The sequence below is a fragment of the Staurois parvus genome, unplaced genomic scaffold (assembly GCF_062004578.1).
Source record: "Staurois parvus isolate SC_StPar_1 unplaced genomic scaffold, SC_StPar_1.0 ptg001181l, whole genome shotgun sequence".
Lineage (NCBI taxonomy): Eukaryota > Metazoa > Chordata > Amphibia > Anura > Ranidae > Staurois > Staurois parvus.
Genome location: NW_028318977.1, coordinates 790,738 through 806,074, shown reverse-complemented (window position 1 = coordinate 806,074; position 15,337 = coordinate 790,738). Strand labels below are relative to the sequence as shown.

General features: G+C 42.5%; 1 protein-coding gene across 2 annotated transcripts in view; it reads right to left on the bottom strand.

The window, feature by feature from the left end:
* Positions 1–3,911: 3,911 nt before the first annotated feature.
* Positions 3,912–15,337, bottom strand: part of FNDC4 (fibronectin type III domain containing 4) — a 59,104-nt gene continuing 47,678 nt past the window's right edge. Inside the window, exons 5-7 of one of the 2 annotated variants that reach the window (XM_089659670.1) lie at positions 14,313–14,405; positions 10,833–10,963; positions 3,912–10,647 (exon numbers count right to left, since the gene is read on the bottom strand). In XM_089659670.1, the coding sequence (XP_089515796.1) occupies positions 10,612–10,647; positions 10,833–10,963; positions 14,313–14,405 (260 nt within the window). In that variant the 3' untranslated portion in view covers positions 3,912–10,611. The remainder of the gene's footprint in view (positions 10,648–10,832; positions 10,964–14,312; positions 14,406–15,337) is intronic. The other variant, XM_089659671.1, reaches the window with a different exon arrangement.

Below are 15,337 nucleotides of genomic sequence, written 5' to 3'. Positions count from 1 at the left end.
ATACCAAGTTTCCACCTATTCATCATCTGTAGTTTCATACCAAGCTTCCACCTTCCCATCATCTGTAGTTTCATACCAAGCTCCTACCTGTGACATTTCAGTTCCTCTTATTCCCACAAAGGTTTGATGTTTCAGTACATTGTTCTCCTTTCATGGACCAACAAGAATCCAGGAGAGTGCTGATATTGCACTTTAATGTTGCAGGACAGGCAGCACCTCCTCAAGGTGTGACAAAGAGACCCTGTCATAACTGATGCCCTTTCCTGACATCCAAAAGTGGTGCTAGTTCCCGAGCAGCGATACCTATGTTATGCTTGCAGAGATGAACTGTGCCCTGGAACTAGCACCTCTTCCTTGAGTCAGCTTCCAGTACTGGATGGGAGCCCTGGCAGTTCTGGAAAGTTCCTATTAAAGCCTTCTGACATAGATCATATCATAACATAGAGTGGGAGTGTCTGGTGAAATGAGAGAGGAGGGAGGGAAAAAAAATAAGTGACACAGACTCCTACCTTGAGGTGTGACAGTGACATATTTCACACACTGGGTGTCAGGAGAAGGGTAGGCAATTGATGTTAAGACAATTCAAGTGACAGGGTTGTGACTTGCAGAGAAATAAGCACACATTCAGAAGTCTCATATTTCAGTGCACAGAAGGAGAAGGCCTCTTAGAGGTAAGGAGAAGGCCTCTTAGAGGTAGGGAGAAGCTGTCATAACTGCTTAATATTTCACTGGAATACCTTTCTAAAGTAAACCTATCTATAGAAAGTGTTGAAATGAGCAGTTGTAGGCATACCATGATGGCACACTCCTTTGGTTTGTGGAAACTCCATCCTGAGGTGACCCCTTGGCTTGGTATGCAAATGCTGACTTGCTTCCATATTACCCACAATGCGGTGTAGATCCCTCATCCACCAATTCAGAGGCACCCTTTTTTCTTCTGGGCCACGCTGTTGTGGAACATCCATGAACGAAATCTTGTGATGCTTCTTTATACAACATCGACTAAAGACGGGCCCCCCGTAATGTGATATTTGTTCTTATAAGCTAGATCTCCCAGCAATCAACCAGTTTAGGGTGCTAGAAGATATGGCGGTGGAACAGTGAACAGAATGTAGGGTTATAACAAGTTTCCTTGTGTGTTCTCATGATGTGGCCTGTCTGGTGTGGTCCGTTCTTCTGCAGCAGCTCTAGCAGAACCACTGTTGCATCATTATGTCCAAAGGAGGCATGATGATCACTTAAGATCAAATTACAGCCAAGACATTGGACCTTCTTGGCCCTGGTTCACTCGTACTGTCCTTGACTACTGGCACTGACATCTCCACTCTTTCCCTTTATCATCACTGTCAGGCCCCCTCACTCTGCTACTGGACAACACTTACTTCTCTATTGTTTTCCATTCAGACGCTTTTTTTAAAATTAGGATGAGTCCTTTTGGCCTCAACTCTGACATGTTCTGGTTTCTTTCTATCATTTTCACAATTCCACACCCTCCATGGTCATAACAGGGGCCTGTGGTTCTTGTATCTTCAGTTGCAGTTACTGTTCTCTTCTACCTAAAATGCCATACATTGCCCTCTTACACAGGTCAAGCAATTTTTTACATCTTAATTCTAAAACATATGCCCTGCTTTCAACCCATCATTCCGCTGGTCACCCTCCCTACACCGCTCAATGAACACTGGAACTTGGCCGTTCATTTTCTAATTATGAATAGGGACAAATTTTCATTATTACTCAAACTATCCTTGGCTTGTGCCACCCAAGAAGATGACTTTAAATTATCCTCATGATCGTACCTTACTCCCTCCAAACTACACTGCATTTTCCCATCCTATTCCGATTCTTGTTGGCACTACCAAGCCTCTCCAGGTACTTTTCTTCACATTAAGTTGGCATAACCTATAAGCTTTAGGATTCTGTTGTTCATCTCTACCCAGGGGCGTACTGACCATTTGAGCACTCGGGCAATGAGTAGGGGGCCCCATGAAATGCCCCTGGTACCTTTTATAGGCTTTTTTTGAGTGTGGGCGAGGACATAGGGGCCCCATGATCCCCTATTGCCCAGGGGCCCCATGAGTTGTCAACCCGCCCCTGTCTCTACCCAAGAATTCTCCAACTCTCCTGAACTGGCCCTCTTAACCTTTTTACCTCAATTGCTACCCCAAGCGAAAAAACTATCTTCTTCTTTTTTTTTGTTTTTGCGGTTAGACAACTCCTAGATATTAGAAATCTTCTACCGTATCTTCATTTCTTGAACGGCTGGAAGTTATTGATGGCATTATGCATATGGTGGAATTGGTGGCTGAAAATCATGGTACTTTCGAGTCTGGTTGGCCTGGATAATGTTCATACCTTTTTGGAAGACTTTCACTGACGTACACTGTTGTGATCTCATCTATTTGCCAATTTCACATTTGATGCTTTTTAGGCACCTTGTAACATCCCCATCACAGTGTGAGACCCACTTCCAACTTCATCTAGCGGTCTATGGATTTTTCTATGCTTACACTTCACTCTTTCTTCTTTTCTTTCTCATTACACTTTTTGTTAGGCCTTTTCACCCAGAGAGTATATTTGTATAAGCAGAAATTTATGGTACATTCGTACCTTTCTAGTTTGTCTTATCGTACTCAATTGCACTAGATGTCCCATACTTCTTACTTCAATGTGTCCCTTTTTGTGCCTCTATACCATACTTAACAATTTTTTGAGATGGGAATGAGGTACACTTTTTAGCAAAAGTATGTAGGCATTGGCAGGGGTGCGGTTAGAAAGCACGGGGCCCCATAAAGACAACCTGACAGCCACCCCCTCCGAAAAAAAAACAAAATTAAAACACAGTTTACTATGCTTCAGTTATGAATGAACACAGTGAATGATTAGTACCGATCACTCATTGCGTTCATTCAGGAAAGGAAGGGGCTGGTAAATGTGACATATTTACCAGACTGTTATCCCACTCTCCATCCTGAAGGATCTGATTGTGTGCTTGCAGTTGCTGGTGGGAAGGAAAGACGGGAAGCCGGAAGAACTGCAGGGGGGTGGGGACACACAGGGGGCAATGTATGGTGCACAGTGAGGGTGATGGGTGTGCCAGGGGGGGGGATGACTGGAACCAGTCCCCTGTATGGCTCTCTCTGCAGCAGCTGAAATCCAGCGAGAGGGGGAGGAAAAGAAGGAAGCTTTCTGTTGCTGCAGAGTGAGAGCCATACAGGGGATCGGTTCTAGTAATTACCCCCCCCCCCCTCGTGCTGACCACCCTTCCTGCCCACATCTGATTCACCCAGCTGCCTGGGCTCCCCTGTGAACCTGGGCCCAGTACAGGAGGACTGGTGATACCCCCTTTATCTACAGCCCTAGGTATAGCATGCACCCCCTTCCATGCCCCCTTAAAGGAAAATTATACAAAAAAAAAAAAAAAAGATTCTGTTTCTGGAATTTACAAATGCAGCAATTTAGAAATTGGATAAAAGGTTTTGCACTGTGAACGATAAATAGTGCATTTTATATACAACTATATAGATCAGGCCAAAATGAGGGACAAATGAGAAGGACAGAGGGACTTTGCTCCAAATCAGGGACAGTCCCTCGAAATCGGAGACAGTTGGAAGCTATGCCATACTTTCCCTGTAACATATGATTGGATTACTCTCTTGCGGAGTGGTGTTGTATTATCTTTCTTATTCATTGTAATATTTTTCTGAAAAACAATAAAGACACATTTGTCTAAATTACAGCAAACCTGTTGAGTGGTGAACGGCATCCCTGGCAACATCCCTCAGTTTACCGCACTGGATGTTCCAGCTTTAGCGAGATGTGTGGTGGGATGCCAGGGTGGTGCAGTGTTTAGAAACAATGAGTGTGTGACCAGTACACAACAGGACAACAAATTCTACACACAAGCTACGTAAAATGTTGTTCGGTTTATAAGACAACAGTCTGACATTATTGTATCATAGAGCATAACAAAGAGGCAAAGTAACACAGAACTGGGCAAAGTTTCAACATCAGACATTTGGCCGTTCCATTACAAACATAAGGGCAGAAGAACAGACACAAAGAAAGCGACTAGAGATTGCATGAACAGAAATGAGCTGAAAGAGAAAAGAACAACAAAAAAAAACATAAGGAAGGAATGGATGAATCGGATTTAAAAAAAGTGATGTCGTCCAATAGAGGATGAATAGGAGAGGAACCAGAGGTAGAACTCATCAGCAGGAGGAGTGGTGGGGAATGAGTTTCAAATTAGAATGAGTAACACCGGTATGGATGAGACAGATTGGGAGAACATTGAAGGGCAGTATAAAGTAAAGATAGTAGAAAGATGGAGGTTTGGTATGGAACTACAGATAAGAAGGTGGGAGCTTGGTATGGAACCAAAGATGGTGAAAAGGTAAGAGATTGGTACAGAATTACAAATGATGGAAAGTCATTTGGGGGCTTGGTATGGAACTACAAATGATGGTAAGGTGACAGCTTGATATAGAACTATGGATGATGAGAAGGAGAGACCTTGGTATCGAACTATGGATGATGGGAAGGAAAGACCTTGCTATCGAACTATGGAAGATGAGAAGGTGGAGTCGTAGTATGAAACTACGGATGATTGGAAGGTGGAAGCTTGGTATGAAACTACGGATGATGAGAAGGTGGAAGCTTGATATGAAACTACGGATGATGGGAAGGTGGAAACTTGGTATGAAAATATGGATGATGGGACGGTGGAAGCTTACTATGGAACTAAAAATGATAGGAACGTGGAAGCTTGCTATGGAACTATGGATAATGATCATCCATAGTGCCATACCAAGTTTCAACCTTTCCATTGTTCATAGCTCCATTGCAAGTTTTCACCTTCCCATCATCCGTAGTTTCATACCAAGCTATGGATGAAACTCTGATGGTAAGGTTGATGTTTGGTATGGAACTTTGGATGATGGGAAGGCAGAAGCTTTGAATGGAACCATGAATGATGAGAAAGTAGAAGTTTGATGTGGAACTATTAGAACGTGCAAGCTTGGCATGGGGCTACAGATGATGAGAACATTCAACTATGAATGATGGGCAGGCAGACGGTTGGTATGGAACTATGGATTATGGGAAGGTGGAAGCTTAGTATGCTGCTATAGATGATTTGAAGGTGGAAGCTTGGAGTGGAACTATGAACAAGGAAAATATGGAAACTTGGTGTGGAACTATGAGCAATGTGAATCTGGAAGCTTGGTATGGAACCATGGATGATGAGAAAATGTAAAGCTTGGTATGAAGCTATAGTTGATGGCAACATAAATGCTTGAAGTGAAATTATGGATGACGGGAGTGTGGAGGCTCAGTATGGAACTATGACTGACGGAAATGAGGAAGGTTAAAGTGGAACTATAAATGACAGGAATGTGCAAGCTTGAAATTAATCTGGATTATGGGATTGTGGATACTTGGTATGGAAATATAAATGATGAGAAGCTGGGAGCTTGGGATGGTTCTATGGCTGATGGGAACATCGAAGGGTTAGTATTTAGTCAAACATAAGAATTTAGAAGGATGGCCTGGTATCCTTCATGATAATGAAGACAAGTAACTGAATAGATAAAGACGATTTATTTATCTAAAGTTTATTTTGGAAATGCTGAGGGGATGTAGGAGGATTGATTTGGAACAAAAGGTTGAGTAAATAAAGACTATAATGAAATTATACATGATGGATCTTTGGAAGGATGGCACAGGGTTATTACATCAACACAGAACAGTGGCAGGGAAGAGCAGATTATTATTTATATGGATATGTCAAATTTTTTTCTCTGAATCTATTTTTGAAACATGTATGGACCTTTGAGAAGCAAAGAAGATGACAAAATAACAATATCATACAACTGCTGATAACAGGACTGGAAATATTTGGAATGAAGTGGCCTGGATGTGATGAGATGGCAGAATGGCCTGGAAGGATGTGACTGATGAATAAATATAGCAGGGGGTGATGGGGGTCTTGGATAAAGGGTTAGAATGGAGAATATGAGCAGAGTTTGAGTTTATTAGTAAACAAAAAGTGTAGATGGGAAAACATTTAAGGTTACAGAGAGGTTTGATACATTTCTACATCAAGAAAAAAGTCATAGTACAGAACATGGCCAACAAAAACATTCCCAATGCCATACGGACAAAGTGGATAAACAACATACATTAGAACATCTGCATATCTCACTGGAACATGTGACGTTTCAGCGTCATGCCTAGAGCATGTGTCCGCCATGGAGGGTGTCAGTACAAATGCTCTGTTGCTTCATTACTGGAAGACTTGCGATTGTTATGGTGCAATAATATAGGATTAGATGGCATCTATATACAGTATAATGCACAGCTATACAACTTTATACAAATCATATACAGGACACAGCAACAACATGCTACTCGTATGTACAGGGACAGGACAAGGAGATGCTGTCAGATGCTGGAACATGCAGTGATGGGTCACAGGCTCTCCCGTATGTCCACTGACATGGCGCATTACACAGGTAAAAGGAAGAGGCTCTCCCCATTTGTTGGATGATAATACTGTTTATTGATGGCAGCCTGGCACAGCATTGTGGACGTACACAGGAGCACCAGCTTTACAATGCCCAGGGCCGATTCAGTATGAAGCGCTACACATAACCTGTAAAATCTTCACAACACCCAAATTCCATCAGTTACCAGACTGTGGCCCCCGAAATGCCACTAGGATCCCCTTTCTTGTAAAACCATTTTCTGGGACGCTCTGTGCTGGGTATCCTGGAGGGGCATTAAAGGAAAGAGGGCGAATGTGGGCATGGAACATGAGAGATAATATTAAACATACTCAGGAGTTGTGATTTTAGTTGTACATTCTTCATGCATCTCAGGCTATGAGCAAAACATGCTGTGAATGACATCACTGACTGATGATATCATCCTCTATGACCTCATGGACAGTGTGCCAGAAGAAGGTGAAAAAAAATTTTTTCCCTTGTTTACTCTCGTTTTGCACCCCGATGCCTCTGACGGTAACATGTTATCCCTCGTCCTTTCATATGGCGGTCACCTCCCCACCAATCAGGAACAGCTGATCCAGCCAGGTGATGGGAGGCCTAGGTTCAAGCATATTCTCGGTACGCCATTTCCATGTGAGGCTGGAGCTTCTGTGACTGGTTGGCAAGGGAGGACCGATTTGAAGGCACAGACACAACCATTCTAACAAAGGAGCCGTTGGTTACGCTAGTTATTGAGTTAAGGCAATGTAATAACAAAAACATATAAAAATAGATTTTGGTCCTGAAAACAGATCTGACTTGAATTACGAGAAAGTTGCCTGCCAGCTCTATGGGACCTTCCATACCGCAGACCCAGGCTCTCTACTGTTTTCATCTATCACCTTGATCAGGGCTTAAAACTGACCGTGTGTGGTGTCCAATGACCATTCTATAGTACGTAGAGCTCTTTTCACCATTGAGACCACGGGCAAAGGACCTAGGGGTTCTAGAAGAGAACCAGTTATTCCATACTGGTAGATTTGGAGTATATCCAGCACCAGATACTGTGGACTTTTAATAAAGATGCTATTTTGTTGTTTTTTTGGGGGATAATCCCAAGAAAACGGACCGCCAGTGATGTCCTACGACCAATCTAGAGTACATAGAGCCCTCTTCGACATTGAGACCTGGGCAAAGGACCTAGGGATTCTAAAAGAGAAGCAGTTACTCCAAACTGGTAGATCTGGAAAACATCCAGCACAAGATACTTTGGACTTTTTAAAAAATGTGCTATTTTGTGGTTATTTTGGGATAATCCCAAGAAATGTAGATGGTTTCCACCAGTTTATTAAGAATTTCTGACTAGATTCCTCTTTACATTTAAGGAATTGTGATTACCAGTATACTTGGTTTTTATCTGGGAGTGACTGTAGGACAGGTTTGTGGGTAAGCGTAAAGATTACCATTGTTCCTACTCGGTGGGGTTAGTAGTTTTGTTACCTCTTCTTTTGAAAATGTACACCCCCCAAATTCTGGTGTAATTCATTATTTGCAGCAGAGGGAGTTGAAGGAGGACTCAAATTCAGGATAGAAATTTGTTTTCAGATTTTCTCTACTTTTTTGCATCCATCAACTGATGCCAAATTTGAAACAATTATTTAGTCTTTTAAAAAAAGCCCCCAGATCTCTTCTGTAAGGTGAAACCAGTTGGGCCAATACCTCTAAGACTATGGTGGTCAGTAGACTGTAGTGAAGTATTGTAGAGTGTAAGCGCCACACCGGCTACTATCTCCAATTTTGGGTTAAGCCAGGACAGCATCTTGTGTAAGATGGCAGTGTCATTCAAGCGGATTGCTAGCTCTTTGGGCCAGGTGTTAGATGGCAGTGTTTTTCCTATCATTTGAAAACAGCAGAGAGGTCCCTTTTTTTGGGGATCCTGGCATTGTTTTTACCATCTTTCTTCATGATATATACATGATATTAATTGTACATATTTGCTTCCCTGGTCAGTGTTGGAAAGAGAACATTACTGACCCTAAATGAACCACCGTGCAGGGAGCATGAACCTCCCCCTTCTAAATTCCACAAATAATATAATGACAGACCACCTCCAACTGCAACTGTTTCTAGGTGTCTCTTAGGTGGCAGGACCTGAGCTCGACTGTAAGCACAGATAAACGGCACTGTAAAATTACGATAGGCTGATTGTTGAGGAGCCCCAGGAGATACTGATCAGCCAAGACTACATCATCCTCCCCACCACTGGGCATATCAAATTATCGGTTCCTATCATCTGGTAGATATCAGACTATCGTGCTGCACATCAAGTCATAGATTTCCAAGACATGCAACACCACCCATCTGTGGTTGGACACAGATTACCATTATACCATATTCCCTCCACCATAATTATCACAATGCTCAGCCTCCATGTAGAAATTAGGTGATTACTGGGGCAGCCAGTCAACCCAAATGGGTCAGATTTACAAAAGCTGAACAAAGGTGTAGCTGCTGACCATATTAAACAAATCTGCGTAATTTCCAAGGTTAAACCCAACTATGCTTCATTGCCAACTGATGGACTTTCTCTTTCTCTATTAGTTTGCTCCAGCCTGTGTGAATTGGCTGTAAACAGGGGACTTATGATCCCTCAGGCATGTTCTAGATCTGCCCCAGCCCCTCCCCACCTTCTAGGCTCCAGTATCTCCTGTGCAGCTCAGTTTAAGGGGAATGATCCAGGATGAAACTATACAGAAAACATTTCCTAACTGCACTGAATGCACATTGAATCATCCCCGTCACTGTGTAATCCGTCTCACAAAAACAGTATGAGAACTTAAAAAGGCACTGAAAACTAATTAAGCACTAAAGCGGCAGGTAGCCAGGGACCCATTGCTAGACTAATTCTGGCCTTGCTGGCCATTGAAGTGCGGCCCTGTACTGTACAAAGAATGAGCACTGGCAGTAAGATATCTAGACTATATGAAGCATCTAGACCTTGTTACAGGTACAAAACGACACTGCTGATGAAAGACAAAGTGCTGCAACACTACTGCCAGTGATCCAACATTAATGCCCTTCTATTACTCTGGGGGAAACTCACCCATTATTATATTCCACTGTGGATGAGAACGAATATTTTTTTTTCATATTTAACCATGTGTGAACATAGCCAAAGTCCTCAAAGATAGTAGAGGACAATAAATTCAACCTTACTATAGAGTAAACTGCAGACCAAAGACTTGGCCACCATCTATTCCCATTCTTCGGGAAGGTGTTAGCCTCATCCTCTCAAGGTATGAAGGAGGCAACCCATCTAATATTCCACCCCAGAGGAAAGTGGATTCATCCTCATCCAGAGAAAGTGGTTCTTAACCTTCCAAGGCCAGGACCCAGACAAAGTCTAAGAGTCCTTTTTGGTCTATGGGTGAGGTTGGACTGGATAACCAGTTCCCTTTGGATAAGTTTACCACCGTCACCTAATAAATGCTATTAAAATATGGCAGTACATAAACAATGCAATACTTTTAGAAAATAACATAGTAATAACTTCATGATTGTTGAATATTTGGCACTAAGTGTTGTTAAGAATGTGAACAAAGGTGCACCATAAAGATCATGATGTCCCAATGTTTCAGGTCAGGACCAACAGGTTAAGAACCGCTATTCCAGCCTAAAAGTTAAAGAGAGAACCAAAAGACACTCTCCATTATTTTGAATGTTGGGTGGTAGAATGGCTAAAGATCCGAGAATTATCTCCCCACTCATCGTCTTGTGGTCAGTGAAAGAGCTCCAACCAGGATGCGTGGTTTCATATCATGCCATGATACAGTACATATATGACCAATGCATGTGCTCGCACTGACCATCTGCTGGACCATCCTGTCTGATGTGGTGGAGGTGGACATCTCAAGGTCCTTAGGCCAGGGCAGAAATTTGTCCCATGGCTGGTGAGATGATACAGTGGACGAGATGAGCCCTTGAGAATCTCCGCAGGTGCAGAGTTCCAGTGGTATTGCTTATAGGAAGTCTTCAGTCCTTTATCTGCCTTTGTGCATTTCATCCAAAAGGCCCAAGATGCTCTGTGCAGAACTTGGGTCATGGACAGGCCGCTGGACGAGCACTATACCTCAATAATGTTGACAGACGGAGTCTTCTTCTAGGGAAGGAAACACATAAATCAGAGTAAATACAAACAGAATGCATTGCAATCAATCTGTTGGTCTAGTAACCAATCATCTTCCCCAATTTATTTAGATATTTAGAAAAGGAGAATCTGGTTGGATGAAAGGGACTATACAGGAATATTTTTCCAATACGTAGACCACACTGTGAAGAACCTACCTTTCGCAGCAACCCTCCCGTCTGCCGCTCAGGGGTGCTCTGCTCCGAGGATGGTTTGGCCTTTTCCTTGTTATTATTGGAGTCGTTGTCTTTGATGATGTCATACTGGCGGCAGAACAGAGCGATGACCGCTATACAACAAGACAGAGTGTTAGGAAGTGTGGCAGACCATGGCCTATAAAGCAGGGGCGGACTGACCATTTGGAAACTTGGGCACTGCCCGAGGGCCCGGGGTCAGTAGGGGGCTCCATGAGATGCCCCTGGTACCTTTTTCATAGGCTTTTTTGAGTTTGGGCAGGGACACAGGGGCCCCATGATCCCCTATTGCCCGGGGGCCCCATGAGTTGTCAGTCCGCCCCTGCTATAAAGCTTATACTGGTTGGAATAAAACAAAATCACAAACATGTGGCGATCTAGAGACAAGTAAACCCCTTGTACAAAGTTCAGTCTGCTTTAGCGGGAAGATGATACCTATTGTTACCTAATGGCAACTTAATAAATACCCCAATCAACATTTCCTTTTGTATATTTATCATTGTGCATAAGTTTTGTTCTTTGAGGAGAGCCTGAAGGAATGTATTTTACCTGTTACCTTGTCTTTTATGGTCACCATAAAGTTAACCACCTAATCTTTAGTATGGACCATTTATATTCCTATTCCCCATACTGCCTCTTCTCATAGGTGGATATATCCAGTACAGTTAGTCATTCCTCATCCATGCTGTATTATTTATTTTGTCTCTGCACCATTTTCAGTTCCAAAAAATTCTCTCTGTGAGTCATTGCCCAAAATTGAACTGAATATTTAAGATGAGGTCATACTAATGCTTCGTATATGTGATATATGTCTTTTGGTTTATGCTTCTTTTAATGAAAGAGAGTATATTGCTGGCTGCAGAATGTGCAGATTGGCACTCTTGCTTGTATTGCGTCTTTGGGCTGCAAGGACACTCAAATCTTTCTCAATCTTTGATGGGCCCAGTATTAATCCCCTTCTGATTGATACTTTATTAAAATCCCCAGGAAAAACAGTTGTAGTATTGAACGGCTCACTTCTCATTCAGTACAGGAGCTGGACTGTACAGAGGCCCTGTGATAAGGATCTGAGCTGTGACGTGTCATTTCTACAAGCAAAAAACACCATATTCAATAGTCTAAAGGCCAAGAATCCAATTTTTAAGAATCTGCAGGCCAAAAATCACATATTCATGAGTCTGCAGGCCAATATTTCTAAATTCAAGAGTCTACAGGCCACAAATCCTACATTCAGGTGTCTACAGGCCTCAAGTCTCACATTCAAGGGTCTACATTCCAAACATCCTATATTTATGTATCTATGGGCCACTAATCTTACATTCAAGAGTCTACAAGCCAAACATCCCATGTTCAAGAGTCTACAGTCTCCAAATCCCACATGCAGAACTCTACAGACCAAAAAAATCCCATATTCGTGATTTTATGGGTCAGTCTCATATTCAAGAGTCTAAAGGCCAAAAATCCCACATTTAAGAGTCTACAGGCCCAAAAAACCCATATTTAAGGCTGAACTCGGGTTCGAACTGAACTCATGGTTGACTCTGTCCTTCTTACTCACGTCATCTCTGCTTGTCCCTTCTGTGTTCATTTACAGAAGCCTTTGTATTTTGTGAATGATTTCATTAAATACTAAGTGCTCTGTGATTGAAGAGAAGGGGAGGGCACAGTGGCTGCATGCAACTCTGCAGCCTCAAGAGCTGAGACAAGAGGATCCAGCGTTAGAAAGCTGTAAGCATAGAAGTAGTTAAAACTGTTACCTGTAAATTAAAGAGGTAAGTCCACGAGGTGCTGTGCACCTTGTTGGACATAACCCCTAGTAATCCATCACATTATACAAAGTAGCTGAATTATTGGATTCCAGCTTCAAGCATCTGCAGGGAAAAATTATCACATTCAAGAATCTACAGAACAAAAATCCCATTTCAAGTATCTGCAGGACAGAAATCACACATTCTACTAGCTTAAAATCCCACATTCAAGAGTCTACAGGTGCCAAATCCCACATGCAAAAGTCTACAGGGCCACATCTGCAGGCCACAAATCAAACATTCATAAGTCTACAAGCCATAATTCACATGCTCAATAGTCTACAAGCTCCAAATCCCACATGCAAAAGTCTACAGGGCAAACATTTCACATTCAGGTGTCTACATGCCAGAAATACAATATTCAAGTATCTGCAGGCCAAAAATCACACATTCAAGAGTCTACAGGCCAAAATGTCAGATTCAGGTTTCTACAGGCCTAAAATTTCACATTTAAGAGTCTAAAAGCATAAAATCCCACACTCAAGAGTCTACAGGCTCCAAATCCCACATGCAAGAGTCTACAGGTCAAAAAATCCAACATTCAAGAGTCTCATTACCAAAATCCTTAATTCAAGTATCTGCAGGCCAAAAATCAAACATTCAAGAGCCTACAAGCCACAATTGCCATGTTCATAAGTCTACAGGCTCTAAATTCCACATGCTAAAGTCTACAGGCCAAAAATGTCACATTCAGATATCTACAGGCCAAAAATCCCATATTCAAGTATCTGCAGGCCTAAAATCCCACATTCAAGAATTTACAAGCCAAAAATTTTAATATTTAAGAGTTTACAAGCCAAAATTAAACATTCAAGTGTCTACAGGACCAAAATCTCACATCCAAGAGTCTACAGGTCAAACATTTCACATTCAAGCGTCTACAGTCCAAAAAAGAAATCCCACATTCAAGAATCTACATGCCAAAAAACCTTTATTCAAGTATCTGCAGGCCAAAAATTTAACATGCAAGAGTCTTCTAGCCAAAACTCCCATGTTCAATAGTCTACAGGCTCCAAATCCAACATGCAAAAGTCTACAGGCCAAAAAGTCCTATGTTAAGAGTCTACAGGCCAAAAATCCCACATTCAAGAATCTACAGGCACCAAATCATACGCTCAAGGGTCTACAGGCCAAACATTAATTATTTCAAGAGTCTACAGGCCCATAGTCCCAAGAGTTTCCTAAGTTTAGGATCTGTGCAGTGACAAAAAGGAGTACATATTCTTTGGGTGAATTGATGATACCACATAAAAACGTACAAAGAACTGGAGTGGGGGAGGACCAGCATTTAAGTCTTAGAAGATCTTGCAAAAGCATGCCCAGTCCATAAAATAGAGGTGATTAGTATATCTTCAGGTAAATAGATGGGAATTCATCATATGATGTATAGGTGAGGTGGTGAGGGGGGACAAGCCCAATATATACTGTACTCTATAGGTCATCGGACAAGTGCTTGTTGTGTGTAATTTTAAAGTGATAAAGGGGATACGGAATCAGCACCTTGTCTATAGGTGATCCAGAGGGCATATGCAATACATAATCTTTATGTGATGTAGGAGGAAACACATTCATCATATCATTCATAGATGATGGGGGGACATGTTCAGCATTCTATCTATAGGAAATGGTGACTCACCTGCCCACATGAGCAGAACGGCCACAATAATGATGATCTCGCCAGTTTCTAGCTGCCGCTCCTTGTCCACTCCTTGCACAGTGATGTCTCCTGCTTGGACACAGATAGATATGTTACACATACTGTGATTATTAAATAAGACACTATTATTAGAAATGATGATGTGTAAACTTCAGGATCCTATACCATTCATAAGGGGCAGCCTGGCAACACTAGGGTCATTGGTTCGAATCCCAACCACGGCACTATCTGCCTGGAGTTTGCATGTTCTCCTTGTGCCTGTGTGGGTTTCCTCCCACGTTGCAAAGACATGCTGGTAGGTTAATTGGCTGCTCTCTAAATTGGCCCTAGTATGTGTATATATGAAAGTGAGTTAGGGACATTAGATTGTACACTCCTTGAGGGCAGGGGCTGATGGGAATGTACAATATACACTATATTGCCAAAAGTATTGGCCCCGCCCTCCAAATCATGTGATTCAGGTGCTCCAATCCCCTCCATAGCCACAGGTGTATACAATCAAGCCCCTAGGCACGTAGACTGCTTCTACAAACATTTGTGAAAGAATGGGTCGCTCTCAGGAGCTCAGTGACTCCAAGCGTGGTCCCGTGATAGGTTGTCACCTGTGCAATAAGTCCATCCGTGACATTTCCTGGCTACTAAATATTCCACGCTCAACTGTTAGTGGGATTATAACAAAGTGGAAGCAACTGGGAACAGCAACTCACCCACCAAGTGGTAGGCCATGTAAAATGACAGAGCGGGGTCAGCGCATGCTGAAGCGCACAGTGCGCAGAAGTCACCATCTGTCTGCAGAGTCAATAGCTAAAGACCTCCAAACTTGGTGTGGCCTTCAGATGAGCACAACAACAGTGTGTAGAGAACTTCATGGAATGGGTTTCCATGGCCGAGCAGCTGCATCCAAGCCTTACATCACCAAGTGCAATGCAAAGCATCGGATGAAGTGGTTTAAAGCACGCCGCCACTGGACTCTAGAGCAGTGGAGACATGTTCTCTTGAGTGAC